The sequence below is a fragment of the Rhea americana genome, unplaced genomic scaffold (assembly GCF_003343005.1).
Source record: "Rhea americana isolate MKP2758 unplaced genomic scaffold, rheAme1 scaffold_25, whole genome shotgun sequence".
In the NCBI taxonomy this organism is placed as follows: domain Eukaryota; kingdom Metazoa; phylum Chordata; class Aves; order Rheiformes; family Rheidae; genus Rhea; species Rhea americana.
In genome coordinates this window covers 1,604,011-1,619,896 of record NW_028186368.1, presented here as the reverse complement: position 1 = coordinate 1,619,896, position 15,886 = coordinate 1,604,011, and the positions used below count along the sequence as shown (strand labels likewise).

At 40.2% G+C, this 15,886-nt stretch overlaps 1 protein-coding gene across 6 annotated transcripts in view; it reads left to right on the top strand.

Moving 5' to 3' along the window:
* Nucleotides 1-15,412: 15,412 nt before the first annotated feature.
* Nucleotides 15,413-15,886, top strand: part of SOBP (sine oculis binding protein homolog) — a 115,818-nt gene continuing 115,344 nt past the window's right edge. For 5 of the 6 annotated variants that reach the window (XM_085306907.1, XM_085306908.1, XM_085306911.1 and 2 more), the window contains exon 1: nucleotides 15,413-15,871. In XM_085306907.1, coding sequence (XP_085163033.1) covers nucleotides 15,776-15,871 — 96 coding nt within the window. In that variant the 5' untranslated portion in view covers nucleotides 15,413-15,775. The remainder of the gene's footprint in view (nucleotides 15,872-15,886) is intronic. The other variant, XM_085306910.1, reaches the window with a different exon arrangement.

Sequence of the window (15,886 nt, the reverse complement as noted above, 5' to 3'; positions counted from 1 at the left end):
TTTCCTTTCCTTTCCTTTCCTTTCCTTTCCTTTCCTTTCCTTTCCTTTCCTTTCCTTTCCTTTCCTTTCCTCAGCAGAATAATGTGGACATTCTTGTTTTTGAGATGATTATAATTAAGTAGCCTCTGTCACTCTTAGCCCAACCTCTTCTTCCCTTTAGTCTAGGCTATTTTTGACTTCTGGTCTAAGTTCATAGTTTCTTTCCCCTAGCCTCTTCACTTCTTGCTCCAGTTCCACGTACCATCCCTACAGGCTACTGTTTCTCCTTCTAGCTAGAGCCCCCACATCTTTTTCATGTTAAGTTCCAGTGATTAAGTTAAGATCCAGTTTATGCTCTGCATCCTAATCATGGGCTCTTCTTTTTTACACACTTGTGAGGGCAACTGTGGGGAGCAACAGGAGCATGCTCTCTCAGTTTTTGTGCTCAATTCCACAAAGGCCTCTGTTGCTAGGAAAAGCCATTGCCGGAAAGTCTTGCCCATCCCTAGTAAACTTAACAGCAGATACTCATTACAGTTGGATTTTTCAGACAGTAGAATGTGAAAACACCATTCTGGCCAGGGGTGGGTGTTTACATTTTTTAATGGAAACAGTCTGCGACATTCCCCACCCCTCCCTAGTCTCAGTTCAAATCCTCTGCCAAATTTGAATTTAGAACATGGAGATGCTAGTGTTTCTCAGTCATGCTGTCCAATAATATTGTTTAACACAAGAAAGATAATATATTTTTCCCCAATCGCATTCTGCAAATTGACTCAACTATTTTAAAAATCAGCTTCAAGCTGAGACACCAATCATAGAAAAATGAATCACATATCAATTAAAATATGACAAGGTCATAAGGCATCAAAAGCCACAATCTTATAGAGGGTAATGATGGACAAGTTTACTGCTTTTTGCTACTTGCACTGCCTATAATTTAGAATTGCTCAGTACCTCTCTCCAAAAACACACCAGAAGCAAAAGTATGATGTGCTTACTGTATTTTAAGTTGTGGACAAAACAGTGTGCATTTTTTTTTCTTCTTGGCTCATTTCCCCTCAGATTGAACAGAAAAACCCACACTATTTCAAGAGCTCCAGTGATGATACAATAGATGTGTCTATTTCTTTTGAGTCTTAAGTAGAGAAGAAAAATTAAGCTTTTTTTCCCTCTATCAATTGACATTGTTAAGCCTCCCAGGAGGAGAAAGAAGCCACTGTGGGAGGCCAGTATCAAAGTTGAAGAACAAAGATGAAAGGTGAAGAGACACTTCTGTTTACAGCAGCATGCTCTGGACTAATATACCAGAGAATACATCAAAGCCACCACTAATGCCAAGTCTGGATATCTTTTCTAACAAATGGAATGAGGAAATATTTTACGGACTTCTACCTCAAATAAAACTTTTGCAAGGCACTCTTATCTGACTGAGGGACATTCGACCTTTCAGTCTTTCATAGTTAATATAGCCTTATCTAGATGTTGCTTTTTTAATAATCTTTGTCTCTACACTAAAACTCTTTACAAAAATGAAAGCTGACAGAAGTATGTATGTCTGTTCCTTCTGAAGCGATCCAAGTAGTTCACACACACACACATACGTGTGGAGAATTGATTTAGTTTGTAACATCCTGGGAAAGCAGACAGTTACGATCATTTCCATTTTGCAAGTCAGGAGGTTTAACATAGAGGTTGTGTGATTTGTCCAAGGTTTCACAAACCCCCTAAGGCAAACTGAGGAAAGAATTCACTTCTCTTGACCTCCAGTTCTGTTCCTTGTCTACAAGGCTGCCTGTTTTCCTGCTAGCCTACAGACTACAGTATGGGATGAAGGCCTTGTTGATTCTAGCACTGGATGTTGAAACAACAGTAATAGTGAAGTTCTGTTATTATCGTCTTTGAATCAGATTCTATTTAGATGGCACTCATTTAACTTCAGTTGATTCTAGTATAAGTCATGTCTCCTGCACAGAACTTGACACTAAAAGGTATTAACTTTAAGCCTAAATGTATGTATGCAGATAACAATATCAGAACATGATTTGTTGCTGGTTAATAATGATAATAAATGCATAATTATTTCAATTATATTTAACAAATAAATAAAGCGGAGATATAAAGATTTATTGTATGGTGCGTATTATCCTTTTCACCTTGCACGCAAAACACAGTGCTATAGTCCCTAGTGAGTGCATAGCACAGATCAGAAGCCAGAGCTGCCAATAGCTCTCCCCAGCACTGCTCAGGCAATGGGACGTGCCCCTCCTGTGCTGCATGCTCATAGAACGCAGCTCCATTCTCACCAGCTCACTAGCTAGCGTTGCAGAGAAAACAAAATCAATGGAAATCCCTGCATTTTAGCAAGCTGAGTAGGAACAGAAACAGATGATTGTGTGGCTGATAACTCTCCTCCCTCCTAGAATCACTATTTTTTTTTTTTTTTGCCTCAATCCAATTCCAATTGTAAGATAGCTTCTTAGGCTGTCTGCTCTGACTGGCAGTGATTTCCCACAGGTGAATTATTAGAGGTTTTGATGGTCCCTTAAAACAGCAGTGTTTTAGAGCTGAATAAACTACAGAAGGAGGAGGAGGAAGACAAGTACTGTGCTGGTTGTAGTCATAGGCAATCGAAGCTGACATGGGATCCATCATCCAGCACAATACCAGCCTTTAAACATTCTCTTTTTCCAGTTCCCTCATAGCTACTTCATCATTAACTTCCCCATGAAGCCTCAGCTGATTAGCCCTGCTTCTGCAACTTAGAAACCTATTAGCTCTTTGTATTTCTAGTAGCAGTGGGAAACTCCATTCAGATGGGTTTCAAAACCAGGACAAAGGAGATGATCCTATGTCTAAGCAGTTAATGGTCCAGATAAGAGAGAAATGCAGCAAACAATATATGATATATGGTAGCCAAACTGAGCAGAGGCTTATGCACATGCCCTGTATTTACTTCCCCTCCCATAAATCTATAGATTTTATATATATTTATATATATATATATATTTAGTGAGTTCCATCTAAGCATCCTTTAAAAGCATAGAAGACACTGAGATTTGTGGAAGTCCAGCATAAAAAATAAGATTTGGGGTCTTAGGTGAAAAATAGATTGAAAAGCTCCTCTTGAAGGCATTCTACAATTATTGGGATGTGATACAACTGAGTAATTAAGGTCCTATCTAGTAGGAAAAAATGAAAACATATAGAACATATGAATTTTCTATGGATTTAAATAACCGTTAGCATTTCTCACTTAAAATCCTTATGTCTCAAGGACTAAATATATGTAACTTATGAAGTGTTATTTATATTTTACTGCTTGCTATTCATATACATAACCAAAGCATAAATAGAATATTAAATGTTCTTTTTACTAATAAGGATCCGTTTGAGGGGGGAAAAATCTATACCCCTTCTTCTGTCTTTTTCAATTTTTAAACTTATTTGGGAAGCTATGTATTCTCCACTAAGGCTAGCTGGATTTTTCCTTTACAGTAAACTTTGCAGAAGTCACTGGTATTTTTGTTATCTCCACCTTGGTTCCTGTGCCTTTCTATTTATGACTCCACCTTGAAGTCTGCCTGAAAGATCCAGTTCCTGAAAAACCCACTACCCAATTCCTGAACAGTGTAGAACACTAGTCCAGTGTCTCTACATTGCACTAGCTTTCTGTTTGCTGATGAACTTTAAAGCTCTGAATGCTCAAGGAATGGATCCTCTCACTCTGTGGCCACCCACTGCATAAAATCAGCTGGACAGTGATGTCTTTCAGGGAATCAAGTCTGACTACATGAAAGTCAGCCTAGATGATAAAGAAAATGGTTTTAAAATTGAATTAGATAACCCAAGTTAAACAAAATCATTTGAATCAGTTCTTGTAATTCTGTGTCTGAACAAAGTAATACATTTTAAATAGCACTAACTAAATGGCTTTAGGGAATTAAAACAACATAAATTAAGATATCATTTAACTACACTGTACTCATCCATGCTGTATGGCCTATTCATTTCCCCCCACGCCATAGGGAAACCCTTCTGTTCAATAATAGGTGTTTTTTCAGTAGGATTCCCTCTGCTTTTGAATTTGCCCCTTTATCAAGGGGCACTGGAGTCAAAGAATGATGACCCTCAGTGTACAATGGGAGGCACATTTATCTTTATCTAGCATTGACTCACTGCGTCGGTTCCTGTTTTAACCCCTGTAATTGAAATGCCTGGTTGTCACCTCAATATGTGTTCTAAAATGATTAAAACAATAACATTGTAGCAATCATTGCTATTCCTGCAGTACAAGCGAAAGAACAATTGATCTAGGCCAGCACAGTTAAGTAAGCTATAGAAGGGAAATAAATCATAAGCTACTAATGCAGAATGGAATAGAAGAATATTGGGTCAAATAAAAGGAGCATCTAAGACAGCATYCCGTCTGTGATAACAGCCAGAATGAAATGTTTAAGGGAAGAGAATGAGAAATCAAGCAAGTACAGAGAAGTGTTTCCTGTGGCATGCCCTCCCAGATTCCGGCTGACTACACTTCAGAGACTTCTTGAGCCAGATGCTCTATCAAGTCTACTGTGTTTAATAATCTGAACTGGATGTATTTTCCAGAGCTTTGTATAAGTTCTTCTTTGAATCTGTTTACACGTTTGCTCCCCTAAACATCCTGTGGACATGCGTTCCACAGTTTCATTATGCATTATGTGGAAGAAAACACTTCATTATGTTTATTTTAAGCCCACTGACTAATTGTTTGCATTCAAAGCCAATGAGGCATGTCCAAGGTAGTCTAAAAGAAGGTTTGAGCAATATCTCTTTCCATCCCTTTCTTTTCTAATCCCTCCTCCCCCAATCTTGCTCACTTTTCCTGTCTCTCATTCCCTCTCTTATATCCTCATATTATCTCTGGAGGGCTTTGCAATTACACCTGAATTACAAATGTATACGTGTTTCATTGCAAAATTTAAACAACCAAAAATGTGGCAATCCTTCAGAGAAGCACTATTCTTGAATGATGCCATGTACTGATAAATTCAGTCTTAAACTCTGGCACCTCAGTTCTTTTCTGAGCTTCCAAGTGACAATGACCTGGTTTTCTGAGGTGCTTAGCACCCACCACTTCCCTGGGGGGAGCTGCTGGCGCTCAGCACGCACAAGAGAACACTTTTATGCAAAGTGTCTGCCTGGCTCTGGGCACTCAAGTATGAAATTGTTATTTTGGAGTCATCTTTACAGAGTAGTAACATACAAAATAGCCAGCCCTGAAGTGAAATTAAGGACCTTAAGACTGGCTGTGATTTAAGGTAAGCAGTCCTCTCAAATTAAATATTACTAAATAGGAGGAAAAATCAGTCTTCTTCTTATTTCTTTAGGATCAATGGTAAATGCTAGAGAGCACAATCACCTTACAAACTTCGGGAAGCATAAATGTATAGATTACTGCTGTATCAGGAGCCCTTCTTGGACACCTCATTTTCAGATTTATATCTGTTTCCTCAACAACAGCTAAAACCTTAACTTACACTTTCACATCCACAATCATCCAATAAACTTTTCATCCGTCCTATAATTTTTCCTCCTTTCTTTGTTMCTCTCTCACTTTTGGAATTTGTTCAGACCTATTCTCTAGCCAAATTTCTCTTTTTTCCTTCAATGTACTCCACTTTACATGCCTTTTTGCTTTCTCACCACCCTTCTATGTGTCAGCCTTGTTCCATTTCTTCTCCCCAATGGCATTCAGAACTCCTGCCACTTTCATACACTCTCACCATTTTAAGCTGCTTTCCCACATGCTCTCTTTCATGGAACACCTTCCTTCTACTTATTTCCGAAGCACAGATGCTTGCTCACTTTCCATGATGGCAACAACAGCTCTTGAAGAAACATATCATTTCCCCTGCTGCAATTCATGCACAAATGCCTGGCATGCGCTGCCTGGAGAAAGCCTTTCGACTTTGAATTTCCTTGCCTTTGTGGAAACTGTGAAAAAGTCTGATAAATTACAGCTTTGGCAGTTATTTCAGATAACCGTATTTGCAGCCAACCGAGGCAAAATCTGTCAGTGGTGCCATCTCTATATTCATTCTTTGAAAGGTCACTGGTTTAATAGGGGAGCTCAAAGTCAAGCTGATCCAAAGCTGCCACTTGTTTCCAACAAGGTCACAGTACATGTTCTAATGGTGATGGCACTATTCTACAAAGTATCAGAGCTAGGTTCTAGTTCAAGCTGTGAGACTCTTCAAGTATGTGAGCTTTTGGCACTTTATTTCTCTGCGCCTATAATTTGTTATCTGCAAAACAAACTAATAATTGAAATATTAGTTAACAACAGAGGTCCAGACAAGGAGGCTCCGATTAATCATGTGGGCAACTAAGTTTTGAAGTTGGACCTGGTTTTGGTCTTGACAGTACAGGTTAAACCAATAAACCTCAGTCTCCAGCTTCTTGCACTGAGGCTAAAGTGGTTGCCCCCATTTAACTGTTACACAATTGTAATACGTTTGACAATTTTTCAGATTGCCCTGAGAGATGAGAGGCAGTGATGCCTGGGCAGTTAACTTACTGCTTGAGCTTTCAGGAATGATGGTGCACCTGGAGACCTCTAGAGAAATTCTAAACAAAGTTCAAACTACAGCATGGCAAGGTTGGCATGAATACCCGTGGTAGGAGCAGGATTTCGATGTATACTAATCAAGATAACACGGAGTTCCTGACCCTTTAATCCCAGGAGTTCGCCAAAGCTGAAGTCACTTCCCAGGCTAGCTGGGGATGGAATTTGTATGTAACCATCTCCCATTAGCATCCTAGTGTGATCTGAAAGGGAGTAGTAGGACAAGTTAATTCTGCTTTAAATAATTGTATTGTGAAAAGAAATTAAGTGCATGTGACTTCAAGAAGATTGGATGGAGATGAATACATATTTGGGTCCTGTTCAAAGGAAAAAACCTTATCTATGTAGAGAAGAATTCTCTTTGAGCAAAATACTACTTTTGCCTGTAGCAGTAACAAATATAGATTATTGTCATTAATGTTACCTGTGTGATTTTATTACTAAAAAGCAAGTTAAGAAAACAAAATCTTTCAGATAATAGTTATACTAACTGTTTGAAAAAAACTATTAATAAAATCAATAAACTGYTGAAGAAATATATTGACAAGAATCTCATGAGTTCAACAAAGGAAAATGCAAAATCCTGTGCTTGGGAAAGAATAAGTCCACGCACCAGGACAGGAGGAGGACCAACTGCATGGAAACCAGCTTTGCAGAAAAGGACCTGAGGGTCCTGGTGGACAAGCTGACCATAAGCCAGCAACACACCCTTGCAGCCAAAACAGGCCAATATCCTTCTGGGCTGCATCATGAAGAGTGTTGCTAGCAAGTCAAGGGAAGTATCACTATACTTCCCCTTTGCTTAGCACTGGTGAGGTCACATCTGGAGTGCTGGGTCCAGATCTGGGCTCCTCAATACAAGAGAGACATAGAGCTACTGGAGCGAGTCTAGCGAAGAGCTACTAAGATGATTAAGGGACTGGAGCATCTCTCATATGAGGAAAGGCTGAGATAGCTGGGATTGTTCAACCTGGAGAAGAAAAAGCTCAGTGAGGAGCTGATCAGTGTGAAAAAACACCTAAAGTTGTGAGCAAAGAAGACGGATCTAGACTCTTCTCAATGGTGCCCAGTGACAGGACAGGCAATGGGCACAAACTGAAATACAGGAAATTCCACTGAAACATAACAAAAAAGGAAAAATGTTTTTACTGTGAAGGGTGGTCAAACACTGGGATACGTTGCCCTGAAAGGCTGTAGAGTTTCCATCCTTGGACAAAATCAAACCCAACTGGACACAGCCCTGAGCAACCTGCTCTATTTGACTATGCTTGGAGCAGGGGTGTTGGACTAGATGATCTCCAGAGGTTCCTTCCAACCTCAATGATTCTGTGAATAAAGAACATTTTCCTGCACTGGAAATATGTGATACATCCTAGTCCTTAATATATTTCTGTTACATATTCCCAAGGTATGTTTGGGGTTTTTTTTTGACAGACTTTTAGACACAGGGATGTGAATGTATTGCCATTATATATTAGGATGTGTAAAAATCATGTAAATATAACAGAGAAGATCAAGAGATTGAATCACATGTCATGTAAGATTCTGGTGAGATGCTGCCAGGAAAGCAAGCATTGCAGTAGAAGAATAATTGTCAGGTAATGACATGTCAAAGTCCAACTTTACCCAAGTCTAAATCATTTAGCATGTGTCACTTTAAATATCTTGGCATTATTCTTTAGGTCCAGGAAAGAAATGAGTAACCTACTATATCTAGTATAGGCAATGCAGGGGGTAATTTGGACAAAATGATATAATGTTTTTGAAAGCCTGACAAGAAAATTAAGGATAAAAAACTCCAGAATGACTTTTATGAATGAAAAGAACCTGTAATTGTTTTCCATCCCTTGACAGATGTTACTTAAACTGACATACCATATCATGCAACAAAGCTCACTGGGGAAATACAGGATTATTAGAAAATGTATAAACCATTTTCCTTATTGTAAAGATTTCTTTTATTCGTCACAGAAAGACAAAGACAGGAAGAATTCCTTTTAAGAAGAACTTGATGTAGATTACTGTAATAATGTTTTAAGGGGTGTATCAGCACAACTGATCTATTAAAAAAAAATCAGGTTAAGAGGATGGGAGAACTTTCTGCTATATCCCAAATCTATGCAACCTCTCTCCTCCTCCTTTCTCTATCCTGCACATATTTTCTGCAGTGTCTGCCTGCCTGCTTAAGTTCTTGAGGTACATATATCATAGTGGCAGAGCATCTGGGAGACTCACCCAAATATTAAGACTTCCCTATCTTGCTGCCTTCTGCGTGGAGAAGGGGTGGAATATGTTGCTGTTGAGAAATAACAGGTGAAGCAATGATGTTGACTTGGATGCAAATGTTCTCAGTTCAACTAAGAGGGAGCTTTACACCTGTGGACCAGCTGCAGAAAGAGCAGGTCTTCACCCTTCACCACTTCTGAGTTTGACAGTTTGCTGGTTTCAAGGTATAAAAGAAACTGGAGACAGAAGGATAAGAAGTAGGAGGGTCTCTGAGGTACATCAGACTTACCAAAGTGGCCTTTTAAAATACAGGTCAAGATTTTGAGTTTCAACTACTAGGAAATAAGAAATCCTCAGGAGAGGAGGCCTTTGGTATATATTCTTAACAATATGTATTACTGAACAAGCAGACCACTGTTTTGAACCAAATGAAACTTTAAAAAAAGATTCACAAGTTTCATTCTGAGGTACAGTCCTTAGCACTAATGAAAACTGGAAGTTGCAAATGTGTAGAGCATCCAAGTTAAAGTCTAGTATGATGTCTAGGTTTCTTGCTTAGCCATTGGTCCTTCCTATTCCTACACCTGATCTTTGGCTTTACACTCAAGAGTTATTGAGTAACTACAGCAGATAGGATGCAGCAGTAGACAGATGGTAGAGATTTTTGCCCAGAGTCAACACTGGTGGCTTTTACTAATTTGGTTTTACATGCATTGTTGATACCTTTTTAAAGGTTTAATCTCAGCTGGCTATTAATGACATTAGTGTTCTATGATACTGGAAAAGGAAAAGACTTCTCCTTGTATACTTTTGCTCTAGGAAACATTAGAAATTAAACAAACAAAAAAGGCATTTTAATAGAAGACTCAGAAGTATTTAACAAAGCACCAGAGAAACAAGTTAACAGTTCTTTCCGTTCATCACATTACATGAAGTTTCAGGCAAGAAGAGCAATCATTAATTACAATAAATTAAATAAAGTTTAAAAACTTTAAAAAACATTAACAGTGTTAGGACTCTATCTTGTCACTGATCTGCACAGATTCGACACTAATACTCTGAAGCAACACAAAAACTGAAATCTTCATTAATATTAAAAATACCTCCAAACATTTCCAGACCTTCATATTTGGAAAGCTGCCACTACTCTCACTTCAACTGTMTTACTGCGTCTGCTCTGGAGAGGCTACATTTTGACATTTTGCAGAACAGGCTCTAATCGTCTAAGGAAACTCTGGATTGAGGTTAGTATCCATAGCAGAAAGGAATCTACAGACACTACTGTATGAGTAATGTTATGGGCATTCATCCAAGCACAAGAATGAATGGAATGTACTAGTTCTAAAAGGTAAGGGTGAAATAACATTACTGAAGTGGAAGTGGGGATTTGATGGAATTGAAGCGAGGGAGAGGTTTACATGTGTGTTTTCCATGCATACGAAAATGGCTGACTGTACTAAAAAAAATGGGAGTAGATATTTTAATTAATTAGTGCATGTATTTGCTTCTGATGACATAAATAATCTATCAGTTTAGCATGCCTCACAAAAAAAGTCAAAAGAACTGAAAACATTTCCACTTCAAATCAAATGAAAAGRAAAAAAACAACATAAAGGTACTTTTCTATGAATCCCTATAATGAATTTCTTTGCTTAATTAAACACTTCAGCAAACAGAATACCTGAATTTAAATTGCTATTTATTATGGCTTCACCTGAAATACAGGTGAAATGAGAATAGATTAGTTTATGAAAGATTGTGTAGACATTTGTTTTCCACAATGATTGACATTACTAAGCAACCTGATGGAGGGCTGAACTTCTTGGCAAGTAAGGAACAATAAGGTAAATTAACAGCAATTTTAAGTGAAAAATAGTAAGAACTACATGTTTATTTTGGAGTGCAAAGTCTGTGGCTATTACTTGGAAAAATACAGCAGCTTTTTTCCTTCTGCTTTCTCCCTAGTGTGTCCCTGTATGCATGCGTGTATATTTATAAACACATACACATACACTTCCTCACATACAGTTATAAATATGAGGTTCCATGATGCATTTTCTACGGTGTTTAAAAAGACAGAAACAGGAGGGGGAGCTCTCACTGCACCAGCCAAGGCAGAAAGCGATCCATTGGGGAGTGCTATTCACCCAAGCTACGGAGAGGTGGGGGAACTCGGTTTGCCATTAGCAGGCGGGAAGCTGTACTCCATCCCTTCTTACACTTGGTCTTCTTGTATGATAGTGGAAATGCTACAGTAATTACTCTGATTTTCCCAATTTTACAACAGTGCCTTAGCAAACTATCATATAATTTCTGGCTTGCCCAGAGACTGCCATTTGTGTCATTTGTTTGATGTTGTTGCCTTTCTCTTTTAAGCTGTCATGCTGCTTACATATTTACCAACTGGAAAATCAGGCCTGCTTGTTTATCTCATCCTCCATGGCAGACCATAATGAGAAGAAATATCTCAATAATAATATTAAAGAGACTTACAAATTAATAAAGACCAAATTGAATAACTTGGAGAGAAGTGTTGCTTTTATGTTATCTAAAAATCAACTCCAGTAAATGGATAGGTGCCATTTTAAAATATGTAAAAACTAATAAATATGAATATGAGTAACAGAATATAAATTAAATTTCGAGCAACTTACTTTAGGCAACTCATTTGCACCTATCATTTTATGCACAATATTTGTTTTTCAGAAGTCCAAATTACTGTGCTTGCAAAAATTCAAGTACAAATTTAAAGCTGGAAATGCAAAGCCTCGATAGAGCAAAAATACTGAGCTTAGCAAATTGCCTTATGCATGAAGCATTTACTCGGGGAATGGAAGAAAAAATCCAGGTTCTTCCTGTGACTCAAATGCAGCAGAGTCCTAAAGTGGGTCTGGCAAGTGACTTACTGACCACAAAGACAGGATCACACAGCTTTTCTCTTCCCTGCTTTCAAAATAGCTAAATATCTACCCCCCGAAAAAAAAAAAAAAAACAACAACACACCCTTCAGCACGCAAGATAGTGAGAAACTTATTCTATTGCACTGTGATTATGGTACTCATCACAGAAGCCCATAAGAAGTTTCTGCTTCCCCTCCAAATGCATTATGATAGGCAGAATGAACCTCTCTTTTTTTCTTACATTATTTTTGCTTTGAATTAGAATGGAGATGTATTTTGAAAACCTTGCATTTTAAGAATTGTAATTCTTCTTTTCCAATCCACGCTATACAATAGACTGATTGAAAATTTCCCATGGAATTTGGCCTTATTAAACTCAGGGGCAAAATCCCCACTGATTTCAGTAGGATTAGGACTTCATCTTTGGCTGGTAACTGCTTATTGACATCATGGACCTCCTATTTCTGCCTTGGTAAAACAAATGTGAGTAATCCTATTGATTCAATCTGCTGAAGTTATTCACTTGTTTGCAGAATCCTTGTTGAGCACTGCTGAACCAAGTTTCTTTACCAAAAATTACACAAGAAATATGTGCTGTCACATTTCAGTAAACGTGTTTAATGTTAGGGTCTTTGTAACGTCAATACCAGATTTATTTTCTCCTAACTTGATAGAGATGTTCAGATCAATGCCATTATGCGACTGACAAATTTATGGCCTCCATAGATTCTGATATTCTGTCTCCCTTTATGAGTTCACGAGCTGCCATTAAAAACCTGAAAGCATTCTTTTTTGCCAATCTTTGCCTCTCAGGTAACAAATGAAACAATTAAAGGGTTTCCAGAAATTATTTCAGTATCTAAGATGTGTGTCAGATAATGCCTGAGCATTCTAAATACATTAACTTCTGTGATGGCAATTGATGGTCTTCCATATGCTATTGCTAACAATTTCACAAGAATATATATTATAATAACATGAAATAATATATAAAAGGTAATAATAACAGTTCAAAAAAGTTACGAGTTGTGATAGTTGTAGGGATAATCTGCTGTCACATAAGAGACCTTATTACTAGGACACAGAGAGGTAGAACTTCCTGATCCATCCAAAGTCTATCCTAGATACCAAGAAAACAGGATATGCTCTAAGACCATGGTTTTCAGCCTGTGGTTGACGAAGTACTGGGGGACTGTAGGCTGTTTTTAAGGAGCTTGCAAGAAACAGCTGAGAAAACCGAACCTATTGTCTGGAGGCACAAAAGGTTTGTGGCATCTGCAAGTAGAAAAAGAAGTTGAAAGCCACTGTTCAGTGATCAAGAAATGAGGATCAGGTAAATCTTCAAATGTTAGAAAAACTGGAAGGAATGACAGATTTGATCTTAAAAGACATTCATTTTTGTCTACTCACTGTAACCTGCTGAAGAGCCTTTGCACTATTTGGGCTTGCAGTTACACTCTCCAACATCTTCTCTAATACTAAAGGAAGCTTTATCTACGCTGGTAGTTCAGGATTAATCTTTTTGTCAGATTATCAACTCAATTTGTGCAATTGGTTCAAGGAAACACAACTTTGTTATAGCAGGTATAATAAATGTTGAGAAGTATTCTATTAGGTGTTTTCAAAAGTTTCACTGAATAGAATAACCAGTCAGGGCAAAGGTGTATTAGGAAAGGGCGCTTTGAAATTTACACTATAGTATTTGTTCATGTATTTATACATGTCTCCATTTTGAACATAACTCTTAAATGATTACTGCATTTGGGTAAAGTTCTAAGGTTTTCATTAAAACTGTGTTATCAGCTTTTGCTTGGAGAAATCAGTGATATGTTCTTGATGAAAGAATTCATTTTGTCTCCTTCGTTAGGACAACTTCATCTATCAGAAAGGTGGTGGTAATTCAAAGCAGAATAGTTTTCTGAGGTTGGCTATATTTTTTAAAGCAAAAGGCTTCAAAAACCTCTGATGCTACATGAGACTGTTTATAAGCAACTTCCCTTTGTGCCGTCTATCTTATCCCTACTATATGACAGCTTATATTGAGATTCTGGGAATATCTGTTGTACTTTATTAGAGAGCAACCATACTGATTCATAATAGGACACTGTGAACAGAAAATGAACATGGGGTTGCTGGTGGGGGGGGGAGCACAAGAGGGAAACCTCTCAGTCAAGCACCATACTTTGGAAGTTACCTGTGGAGTCAAAGCTAGTTTCAAAAGTTTTAGAATTCACCGTGTTTTAAAATATTCTGGGGGGGGGGGAATAAAAATAAAAAGATTTTGGAGTCTTATTACAGTTACTGCTGGTAAGTCAGAGGCCAGATCTTGCATTCCCGGGGCACACAGAACTCCTCTGAAGTGTGAACCGAGCCCACGGCACATCCCTTCTCTGTGGTTTGACTCCTGCAGCTCTCTTGCTGCTGGCAAAGACTTCTCAGGAGTCCTTGTGAGGTCCTGTTGTTCTGCTAAAAATTATCATCCGTTCTGTTTTTTTCCAACTTCTGCCTTATTCTTCTGGGCTGTGAGGGAAGTGAGAGTACCTTTGTTTCACAGTAGTGGTGACCTTACTGCTGCAGATGTGCTTTAGGATTTTTCAGCTGCAGGTCTGTTTCCTATCTCACCTTCTATTGCTCACCGTTCTTTCTAATGGCTAAGACTATGCAAAATCCCCATTTCTTCCTATTTTCAGTGCCACAGGGGGAAATTGTGCTCCATGTCTCTAATCACTCTGCCATCTGAAGAAAGTAAGCAAGGCTCATTTTAGTCACAAAATGAGTAAAGGAGTTCTGCTCAACTTTTTATGCTCAGAAATGTCAGTGATTTAAGCTTAAGAAACAGAATGTAAATGAGACATCGTTGCATGCAAAACGAACTTATCTTTGACAGGCTAAACAGAGATTTTATGGAGATCCTACTCATACCCACACAGAACACATTTTATCTCTCAAGTATATTTTTTAAAAAATGTGTAATTTTAAGCCTTACTGCAGTCACAATGAAAAATCCTGTAGAATTTTGACTAATGGAACAATGGACACCCCCATATTGTACTGTATCAGGTAATTATGAACTGCTAGGGAGCAGGAAAGCACAACCCAGGAAGAATCAATGTATCCCCCACAGTGTGTACTGTAATTCAGCACCGCATTTCTCAAGTACGTCCTATCAAGCCATTCATTCTCACTTCCCAGACAGAGATAAAGAGGAAAAATAGAAGTAATCAAACCTTGGCACGACAGAGAGAGCTCCTCAGAGAGCGCCCGTGTCTCACTGACACGGCGCAGCGGGGCAGCGCGGGGCGCGCGGGTAACGGCCGGCGGGTAACGGCAACGGCGCGCGCGTAACGGCCGGCGGGTAACGGCCGCCTCGCGGGGCCGCCGCCTGAGGGGAGCCTGAGGGGGCCGGGCCAAGGGGTCGGGCTGGGCACCGCGGCGTTGTGTGTGTCAGTGTGAGTGTGTGTAAGTGTGTGTGTATGAGTGTGTGTGTGTGTGTGTAGCGGCGCACGCAGCCCCCTCCCCCCGCCGGCTTTGTGTGGGGGGCGGGGCGGGCTGCAGGCTCCCTCCCTCCCTCTCCCCCCGCTCCCGGCGCGGCGCCCCCCCGGCTCCCATGGCGGGCAGCGGCGGCCGATTCGGTGCCGGCAAGCCCCGCCCGCCGCCGGGCCGGAGGCCGGCCTACCCCTTCCCTCCACCGCCCCCTCCGCGGCAGCCCGCCAGCAGCGCCACAGAAGGAGCGGGGCTGGCTGGCTGGCTCCGCGCTCCCTCTCGCGCGCACACACACACACACACACACACACCCGCTCGCACCGCGCCGCTCCTCTCCTCTCCTCTCCTCTCCCATGCAGGCAGGCGGGCAGGCAGAAGATGGCTGACTCGCCGGGGCACCCGCGCCCCGGCCCGGCTGCGCCCCCCGCCCGCCCGCCGCCGCCGCCGCCGAGCTCCCCCCGGGCCCTCCGCGGCGCCGCCTGCCACCACTGAAAGCCACCCCCGCCCCACTGCTCCCCTCGCCGGCCCCCCCAAGAACACCAGCAGCCATTTCATCTCCACTAACTAGGCGCAAAAAATGGCAGAAATGGAGAAAGAAGGGAGACCTCCCGAAAATAAAAGGAGCAGGAAGCCGGCTCACCCGGTGAAACGGGAGATCAACGAGGAGATGAAGGTAGGTGCCTGTGAT